This window comes from Nerophis ophidion, linkage group LG22 (assembly GCF_033978795.1).
Source record: "Nerophis ophidion isolate RoL-2023_Sa linkage group LG22, RoL_Noph_v1.0, whole genome shotgun sequence".
Taxonomy (NCBI): Eukaryota; Metazoa; Chordata; class Actinopteri; order Syngnathiformes; family Syngnathidae; genus Nerophis; species Nerophis ophidion.
The window spans coordinates 4,163,775-4,174,689 of NC_084632.1; the positions used below are offsets into that span (position 1 = coordinate 4,163,775).

At 41.7% G+C, this 10,915-nt stretch overlaps 1 protein-coding gene across 2 annotated transcripts in view; it reads left to right on the top strand.

Annotated features, from left to right (window-relative positions):
• ccdc50a (coiled-coil domain containing 50a) overlaps positions 1-10,915 on the top strand; it is a 47,262-nt gene that overhangs the window by 22,988 nt on the left and 13,359 nt on the right. The window contains exons 5-6 of one of the 2 annotated variants that reach the window (XM_061883061.1): positions 2,453-2,543; positions 10,107-10,829. In XM_061883061.1, the coding sequence (XP_061739045.1) occupies positions 2,453-2,543; positions 10,107-10,829 (814 nt within the window). The remainder of the gene's footprint in view (positions 1-2,452; positions 2,544-10,106; positions 10,830-10,915) is intronic. The other variant, XM_061883062.1, reaches the window with a different exon arrangement.

A 10,915-nucleotide genomic window follows, 5' to 3' on the forward strand; every position in this document is an offset into this window, starting at 1 on the left:
AATGGATCTAACATAATAGTGAGAGTCCAGTCCATAGTGGATCTAACATAATAGTGTGAAAGTCCAGTCCATAGTGGATCTAACATAATAGTGAGAGTCCAGTCCATAGTGGATCTAACATAATAGTGTGAGAGTCCAGTCCATAGTGGATCTAACATAATAGTGTGAGAGTCCAGTCCATAGTGGATCTAACATAATAGTGTGAGAGTCCAGTCCATAGTGGATCTAACATAATAGTGTGAGAGTCCAGTCCATAGTGGATCTAACATAAAAGTAAGAGTCCAGTCCATAGTGGATCTAACATAAAAGTAAGAGTCCAGTCCATAGTGGATCTAACATAATAGTGATAGTCCAGTCCATAGTGGATCTAACATAATAGTGTGAGAGTCCGGTCCATAGTGGATCTAACATAATAGTGAGAGTCCAGTCCATAGTGGATCTAACATAATAGTGTGAGAGTCCAGTCCATAGTGGATCTAACATAATAGTGTGAGATTCCAGTCCATAGTGGATCTAACATAATAGTGTGAGAGTCCAGTCCATAGTGGATCTAACATAATAGTGTGAGAGTCCAGTCCATAGTGGATCTAACATAAAAGTAAGAGTCCAGTCCATAGTGGATCTAACATAATAGTGATAGTCCAGTCCATAGTGGATCTAACATAATAGTGTGAGAGTCTGGTCCATAGTGGATCTAACATAATAGTGAGAGTCCAGTCCATAGTGGATCTAACATAATAGTGTGAGAGTCCGGTCCATAGTGGATCTAACATAATAGTGATAGTCCAGTCCATAGTGGATATAACATAATAGTGTGAGAGTCCGGTCCATTGTGGATCTAACATAATAGTGTGAGAGTCCAGTCCATAGTGGATCTAACATAATAGTGTGAGAGTCCAGTCCATAGTGGATATAACATAATAGTGTGAGAGTCCAGTCCATAGTGGATCTAACATAATTGTGTGAGAGTCCAGTCCATAGTGGATCTAACATTATAGTGATAGTCCAGTCCATAGTGGATCTAACATAATAGTGTGAGAGTCCGGTCCATAGTGGATCTAACATAATAGTGAGAGTCCAGTCCATAGTGGATATAACATAATAGTGTGAGAGTCCGGTCCATAGTGGATCTAACATAATAGTGAGAGTCCGGTCCATAGTGGATCTAACATAATAGTGAGAGTCCAGTCCATAGTGGATATAACATAATAGTGTGAGAGTCCGGTCCATAGTGGATCCAACATAATAGTGGAAGTCCAGTCCATAGTGGATCTAACATAATAGTGTGAGAGTCCAGTCCATAGTGGATCTAACCTAATATTGTGAGAGTCCAGTCCATAGTGGATCTAACATAATAGTGTGAGAGTCCAGTCCATAGTGGATCTAACATAATAGTGTGAGACTCCAGTCCATAGTGGATCTAACATAATAGTGTGAGACTCCAGTCCATAGTGGATCTAACATAATAGTGTGAGACTCCAGTCCATAGTGGATCTAACATAATAGTGTGAGAGTCCAGTCCATAGTGGATCTAACATAATAGTGTGAGACTCCAGTCCATAGTGGATCTAACATAATAGTGAAAGTCCAGTCCATAGTGGATCTAACATAATAGTGTGAGACTCCAGTCCATAGTGGATCTAACATAATAGTGTGAGACTCCAGTCCATAGTGGATCCAACATAATAGTGAAAGTCCATTACATCGTGGGGCCAGCAGAAGACCATCCTGTGCGGAGACAGTCCAGCAGCGCAGAGATGTCCCCAACCGATGCACAGGCGAGTGTGGTCAACCCCGGGTCCCGACTCTGGACAGCCAGCACTTCATCCATGGCCCCCGACCCTCTCTCCACAAGGGTGAGGGCGGCAGAGCAGAAAAGAAAAGAAACGGCAGATCAACTGGTCTAAAAGGGGGTCTATTTGAAGACTAAAGAATACAAATGAGTTTTAAGATGGGACTTAAAGAATTACAGAGACAGACATTAAAGACAAAGAGAACATTACCATCATTCTCCCTAATTAACCACAGTCTCCTTTTAGAACCCTGCAGGTTCTACAAAAACAAAACATCAGTGCTGTGTTGAAATACTTATAAAGTATCAGCTGTGGCTGTAGGCAAGCTCTTTTTTTTTTTTAGCACCACAAGATGGCAGGTGCTTTTGTACCTGTGCTTGGGCTTCAAAATTTACTGGACTGTGTTTACTCTTCTGTGCTATTAATGCTGGCTCATCAGTTTGCTCCTCATCACTGCTGCAATGTCTGTTCTGTTGCTGTTGTGTTGTGCACAAAACCTGCTTGAATAGGGCTGCATTTTCCTTTCCACTTTCTCAAGCCCTCCACATCATTTTAGCTCCAAAATTCATTTGTTTAGGTCTGGGTTTTTTAAATCTTGGCAGTCTATCGCCGCAAACAAGGGACTCCTGTTTATTGTTGCTTGTGTGTGCATTTTGCAGACTATCGCTCGGGAGCTGCACGAGAAAGAGATGAAAGAGGAAAGGCGACGGAAGAAACAACTGGAAGAAGAGTACTATGAGGATCCAGGAGGTGAGGACCTTGACCTTTCTTTGCCTAGACCTGAATATTTTTAGTGGACCACTGACGCCACATAACCTCCTGTTGAGTGCGGCATGGATACAAGCGTGACACACAGGCATTGTCTGCAGTTTATGTCAAAACATTCCATGTTTGTTTTGTTAGAGCGTGAACAAAGGAATGACCCTTTCTGAATAACGCCTTGTTTCCACCCAAAGGTTCACTTCAGGTCGGCACAATACCAAATGCAACATTTGTGCTGCATTTACTTCAGTAATATTTGTCCTACAATAAGCACACAATTTATTCTATTTTACTTAAGTCCTTTACAAAAGGTAAACATGCTAGGCTATAGATTACCAGGAACTACAAGCTACACAACAGCTAAGCACACAAGCTAGATATAGGTAATAATCATTGAACAATAAAAGGTTAATAATTTAAGAGCCTCTTCTCACTCCGGTGCTTACCGAAGGCATGCGGTAAATTTAGGCCTGCGCTTATAAATTTGAGTGTGATGTAAGGATACCATCATGAAAAGCACATTTAATTAAAAAAACGTTATTATGGTCTTACCTTTACTTAAAAATGAAGTCCATGTGCAGCTCCTTCTGATCAAAAGCATCGATAACTTGTTTATAGAAGTCTTCCTTATCTTTCTTCAGTTTTAAAAGTCTCTGTCTCGATGGAGGTCTTCCTTTATTACCTCCTGCTTCGATTGAAAGTCCAGTTTAGAAAACTGTTTTATTTTAGATAGGTAATCCTCCATGTTAAAAGTGCAGGCGAGAGGAGAAAATAAACGATCGCTGCTCACTCTTGTTGCTTGTTGTCACTTCTGCTGCAGCCGAGTTGTCGCAAGAAGGATCACTAGCGCTCTCTACCACCACAAGGCGGGAGTCATTTAATGACTCAAGTCATATTTGACACACGCAGCTACGGTTTATTAATAAAACATAGCTGCTTAATGTTCTTTTTAGCATATTCAATAGCTTGGACCTTGAATCCTACTGAATAGCTCTTAATCTTCTTCCCTTTATTGGATTGGATTTATGCGATTTCAAATGATTGAAATCAGCCTCCTCCAGTTTGAAAATGATGACAGGTGAAGTGTCACTGGTGATGTGACAAGTTTGACCCGGCGGAAATTCTAGACATGCGCTAATAAAAATAATATTTTGCAAAACGAGTTTGACCCGGCGTTAATCCTGAGCCGGCGGTAATACTAAGCATCCGCTAATTATTTTACGAGTTTGACCCGGCAGTAATTCTAGACAGGCGCGTACTATATACCCGGCGGCAATTCAAGGAAATACGGTAAAATGTAAAACCAACTTTTATCTGTTGGTACCTGTTTTTGTGAATTTGAGATATATATTGTGGAGGTTGCCCTCCCGTGGGTCCTCCAGACCACCACGCATTGCCATGAGAGCCCGTTTCAGAGTTACAATATAGTTTTATTTTTATATAATGTCTGCGGGTTGCTCTCCAGCAATTGTCCATTTGTCTCTGACAGGCACGCTCTCGCTCTCACGCCAGCTCCAACAATGTCTGTTCTCCTGGCTGCTGTTTAAACAGTGTGTCAGGTTATTAGACCATAAGGCCCACCTGGGCCATCCAGGCACCTGTCGCTGACTTCGAGGCTTGTCCTGGCACACCCCGTTCCGCTGCAGGTCCGCAGGCCAGGACCCACTCCACATATATAAATCCCGAACATGTGAAATCAAACCATGGAAGTATTGCTGAGTTATTTACAAAACAATATTGCCTTCATTCCTACTTCCTCAAAAGGCGTTTTGAATTTGCCCAACTTGACGTTTTTGCAACATGTGACGTCAGCGGATAGCTCAATATATGGTAGAGCTTTACCCGAAGAGCTTAGCGCGAGGCCGCCATTTTAGTCAATAAGTTTTTTTTATTTCTATCCTCTTGTTATGGGGCAGACTAGCTCGTACATGCACATGCATCCTCCGCTGTTGCCATTTCTAACACAAAGTAGCGCACAGTTCTCACTTAAATCTGTCAGTAGACTCCATATGGAAGTGCTAAAAACGACAACATGGCTGACGGGGAGAAGATGCAGTCGAGGTGGAGGCACGTAATAAAGATCGGCCCACAAAACGGCGCATTCTAAAGAGACTTGGAGATGGTCTGTAAAACATAATCCATGCAACACTCTGAACAAAGAACCACCATTACATGTTATTTAGACCGGTGTTTTTCAACCACTGTGCCGCGAGATGCAGTCTGGTGTGCCGTGGGAGATTATTCAGTTTCACCTATTGGGGTTAGAGATACTTTTTGCAAACCAGTAGCTAATTGCTTTGTTGATATTGGAAACAGCGGTAGGCAGCATGCAGGTAAAAAGGTATCTAATGCTTAGTAGAAATGATACGCACGTTTAGAAGACTGAACCGCACTTGTACTTCCAGTTCAAAACTCTAAACAGCAGGAAAAACTGTAGCCATTCACCCAGCAGCACATGCAGTGAACCAACTTGTCCAAAAGATGGCGCCATAGCAGTAACATTAATGTATTTTGCATGTGTATTGTAAAAATGCTTAAACCAAAAATAACCAAAAGGTGAGTGCCCCTAAGAAAAGGCATTGAAGCTTAGAGAAGGCTATGTAGAACGAAACTAAAACTGAACTGGCTGCAAAGTAAAAAACAACAGAATGCTGGACGACAGCAAAGACTTACTGTGGAGCAAAGACAATGTACATCCAAACATGACATGTCAATCAGCAATGTCCCCACAAAGAAGGATAAAAACAACTGAAATAGTCTTGATTGCTGAAACAAAGAAGATAGGGAAATATCGCTCAAAGGAAGACACGAAACTGCTACATGAAAATACCAAAAAAAGAGAAAAAGCCACTAAAATAGGAGCGCAAGACGAGAAGTAAAACACTACACACACGAAAACATCAAAAAAGCCCAAATAAGTCAGGCGTGACAGTACAACTACTTTGAGACAAGAACTACAGTGATGCATGCTTGGTTCTGGTTCAAAGCTATGTCACTGTCAACCGAGTTTCAATTTTTAATTATTTCTGCTGCTGGTGTGCCGCCGGATTTTTTCACTGCAAAAAATGTGCCTTGGCTCAAAAAAGGTTGAACAACACTGATGTAAACCACCAGGAAGTGTTTAAATGTGGAAAACAATTATATCATGACCCCTTTTAGAGACCACATAAGTCCATTCAATAGGTTGGCGTTTTTCATTGCTATTGTTCTGTTTGACTCATTTCACTCGATCAAACCTTTTCCAACATGTTTACTGCTGACATCCTATTGAATCAATACTGCTATGGTATTCGAGTTAGATGGAACACTCCTACTGGAAACTGAACTGGGTGGAAACAAGGCTACAAGAGTTGTAAAGTTTAATACCAAGTATGTTGCTGCTAGGCCTTCCTTTTGAGCAGGCTGGGGATGACTTTGTGTGCACTGGAGTCTTTATGAAGCTTGTCACCGGAAGTCAGCGGCCTATTTTTATCTTTAATCCACAGGATGAGTGTCGCACATAAGCCAGCGTGTGTTTACAATCCGTCTGCGCTTTTCAGACAATCAAGTAGGAGGAATAATGAGGGCTTAAACGGGAGAGAACACTTAAAGCACTTAGGCTGTGTCGCTTTATGCCAGTGGCAGCCACTTTAGACCTGCACTTTGAATTTTCTTCACACTCAGCAACGACCTTGGCCTCAACCTGAGGAAACAATGGTGCGGTTTTTCTTTACTCATTCATTCTTCACGCAGGCCACCTGCCATCGTCGTGTCAGTTCAAGTTTGGTTATTTTGAAGCCATTTACTCTTGTCAGCATTTATGATACTAATGTTTAGCTTACTAACTACTTCAGGAACTTGTATCCATTGTCCATTTGCCAGCATAATGTTGCCATGACTAACCTACTAACCACCTGACTTCATTACCGTATTTTCCAGACTATAGAGCTATAGAACTATAGAGCGCATAAACCGCACCCAATAAATTCTAGAAGAAAAAAATATTTATCCCTATCAACTGTACCTGAATACAAATCGCAGATATATACGTTGTGAAATTAGTTATTTACACAGAAATATTCTGTAAATGTTTGTTTCCATACCTTAATTGTTTCCAAACGGCGTCTGTAACATGGCAGTAAAACAGCTGAACAAACAAAACAAAAGTCATGGTCATGGACCTACTAGCTGCGCAAGCTTTGATTGATTAATTGATTGATTGATTAAAAATGTTTTAACCTACTCAGTGGACCAGTGGTTAGAGCAGGGGTCAGGAACCTTTTTGGTTGAGAGAGCCATGAAAGCCAAATATTTTACTATGTATTTCCGTGAGAGCCATATAATATTTTTTAACACTGAATACAACTAAATACATGCATTTTTAGGTAAGACCAAACATTTTAAGAGTATAATAAGTGTCTTCTTCTTTTTAATAACATTGTTTTTCTGAAGCTAACCAATATTAAATAAAATAGTTCTTACCATTAATGCGACTTCTTGAACAGGTGTGGTAGAAAACTGATGAAAGGATTAAAATGTTTGAGAATGTTTTATATTTTGAACGTTTTTTTTTTAACACTGATTACCAGCGGAATGATTCAATACTTAACGATCGCTGTGTTTTTCAACCGCTGTGCCGTAGTACACTAGTGTGCCGTGGGAGATCAGGTAATTTCACCTAATTGGGTTAAAAGTATTTTTTTCCAAACAGTAATTATAATCTGCAAATGTGTCTTTGTTGAGTGTCGGTGCTGTCTAGAGCTCGGCAGAGTAACCGTGTAATACTCTTACATATCAGTAAGTGGCAGCAGGTAGCCAATTGCTCTGTAGATGTCGAGAACATGGTATGTCGTGATCCCAATATGGGGGAGGCAGCGTGTAGGTAAAAAGGTATCCAACTTTTAAACCAAAAATAAACAAAAGGGGAGTACCGCTAAGAAAAGGCATTGAAGCAAAACAAAGCTAAAACTGAACTGGCTACAAAGTAAACAAAAACGGAATGCTGGACGACAGCAAAGACTTACAGTGTACGGAGAAGATGGCGTCCACAAAGTACATCTGTACATGACATGACAATCAACAATGTCCCCTCAAAGAAGGAGTACGTCCTCACAACTTAGTCTTGATTGCGAAAACAAAGCAGGTGCGGGGAATAGCATTCAAGGAATACATGAAACTACTACAGGAAAATACCAACAAAAGCGGAAAAGCCACCCAAATAGGAGCGGAAGACACAGGAAAACCCCAAAAAAACGAAAACAAGTTACGGCGTGATGTGACAGGTGGTGACAGTACACCTACATTGAGACAAGAGCTATATTGATGCATGGTTGGTTTTGGTTGGAATTCATATCCAACAATTGCGAGAACAACTTTTTATTGTCAGTATCCGCTACTGAGTTTCATTTTTTTATGTTTTCTGCTGGTGGTTTGCCTCGGAATTTTTCCAATGACAAAAATGTGCCTTTGCTCAGAAAAGGTTGAAATACACTCACTTATCGTGTTAAGTAATGCCAGCTAAGATGTATCTAAGAGCCACATGCAGTCATCAAAAGAGCCACATCTGGCTCTAGAGCCATAGGTTCCCTACCCCTGGGTTAGAGTGTCCGCCCTGAGATCGGTAGGTTGTGAGTTCAAACCTTGGTGGAGTCATACCAAAGCCTATAAAAATGGGACCCATTACCTCCCCGCTTGACACTCAGCATCAAGGGTTGGAATTGGGGGTTAAATCACCAAAAATTATTCCCGGGCGCGGCACCGCTGTTGCTCACTGCTCCCCTCACCTCCCAGGGGGTGATGGATCAAATGCAGAGAGTAATTTCGCCACACCAAGAGTGTGTGTGACAATCATTGGTACTTTAACTTTCTTAGTAGATTGCACAGTACAGTACATATTGCGTACAATTGACCACTAAATGGTAACACCCCAATAAGTTTTTCAACTTGTTTAAGTCGGGGTCCACGTTAATCAATTCATGGTAACTAGCTCTCCAATCAGCTAAACAGACTCAATAACTCCATAGTGACGTTTTGCTGAATTTACAGAGGAATTTGTGAAACTGAAACGATACAAAAAAAAAAGTCATTGTAAGTTATTAATACTAACACAGACATTTGTAAACGTGTTAGCATATTAGCTAATGCTAACGAAGCTAGCTTTGTTACATTATGCTCGCACATACAAATATTTGGGGCGTCAAATCAATTCTGAATGAATCGCAATCCTTATTTGTAACAATTTTTAATCAATTAAAACAATCAAAATTCATTTATATTTTTTTTAATCTGTACTTTTTAGCCAGGCGAATCATATTGTTGATGTAGATGCCCATATTTGCTGTACAGATAAGACATACATACAGTTATCAAAGTTGTTTGTCTATTTTATGGAGGAATAGTAAGTCATAGAACTGGCACCCAAATTTATTTAAAAAGAAATGTATTGATTATAAATCGAGAATAGACTTTGAATCGACTTGTTACCCTCAAGAATTGAATCGAATTGTGTGCTGCCCAAAGAGTCACAGCCCTAACTAATATGCATGAAAGTATTCCGACATCCCACACAGGACGGTTGAGTTAGAAATAGTTGTTTTAGTTATATTGTAAAAACTTACAAACGTTGCTTAGAGTGAGAAATAAAAAAATCCATGCGAGTAAAAACGATACGCATGTCTAGAAGACGGAACCGCACTTGTACTTCTAGTTCAGAACTCTAAACAACAGGAAAAACTGTAGCCATTCACCCAGCAGCACATGCAGTGAACCAACTCGTCCAAAAGATGGCGCCATTGCAGCAACAATAATGTATTTTGCATGTGTTTTATAAAAAAGCTTGAACCAAAAATAAACAAAAGGTGAGTGCCCCTAAGAAAAGGCATTGAAGCTTAGAGAAGGCTATGCAGAACGAAACTAAAACTAAACTAGCTACAAAGTAAACAAAAACTAAATGCTGGAAAACAGCAAAGACTTACTGTGGAGCAAAGATGGCGTCCACAAAATATATCCGAACATGACATGACAGACAATGTCCCCACAAAGAAGGATAAAACAACTGAAATAGTCTTGATTGCTGAAACAAAGTAGATGCGGGCAATATCGCTCAGAGGAAGACATGAAAGTGCTACAGGAAAATAACACAAAACAAGAAAAAGCCCCCAAAATAGGAGCGCAAGAAAACTAAAACAGTACACACAGAAAAACAGCAAAAAACTCAATAAGTCAGGGCGTGATGTGACAGGTGGTGACACTACACCTACTTTGAGACAAGACCTACTTTGATGCATGCTTGGTTATGGTTCAAAGCCAAGTCCAACAATTGCAACAACTTTTTACTGTCAACCTAGTGTAGTTTTTTAAAGATTTCTGCCGGTGGTGTGGCTTAGGACGTTTTGCAATTCTCAGCGTAGAAAAATCCATAAATTAGCCACATTGTTTTATAAACTGCAGGGTTCAAAGTAGTGGCTTATAGTTTGGAATTTACGGTACTTGTCTTGGTTGTCACTTTGCACATCTCCACGTTCCCTCCAACCATTATTCTGTCAATGTCCCCCTTTCCCCGACTTTTCTCAGCTGCAAGACAGCTTCTTGACTTGGACAACCCCGTGCACCACACCGCTAGTTCCTCAAATGCTGCGGTGAGCTACCCAGCTGAGCACTCGCCAGATTATAATTCCATCGAGCCAAAAAGGAGCAGGTACCCGAAACATGACCCAGCAGCCCCACATAGCTCTAAGTACACTGAACCCCCCCTGGTGGCAGAAGGTGGGCAGCGCAGGCATGCCGATACATACCCAGTTCATCAGCTGTCCCCAAAAGTTAGGCCTGGGGACAGGTACCCGGACTATGAACCAGCTGAGTCCAGCAGAGCACAGGACTCGGAAAGAGCGGTGAGACGGAGAGAGAGGCCGACCCGATCTCCACATGGTCCCATGGAGAGAGACGAAGGCTGGCAGAGGGACAAGAGACACAACCGAGACTGGGCCAGAGAACCAGAGCATTACGTGAGAAAGGAGAAGGACTTGAGAATGGCGAGAGCAGGAAAAGACAGAGATGGAGGCCATAGAGACTATAGCGAGGACGGGCAAAGACACAAAGGACATCGAGGCAGGGAAAAGGCTCCTGACCATGAACCTTTGGAGTCCAGGCGGGGCCGGGGCTCCCGGGAGGAGGAAGAGGATGAGACCAGGAGGGCCAGGGCTCGCCACAGGGTTCTCTCTGACGAGGTGTTTGACGAGATCAGGAACTTGGACAGCAGGGAGCTGCCACAAGGGGACGCCTCCAGCGGAGAGACAGGTACCACCCTGAGTCCCCGTCCGGCCTCTGTGGGCGTGCTGTGTGCTGTGGATCTGTCAGGTGGTGGTCTGATCAATCTTCATAAT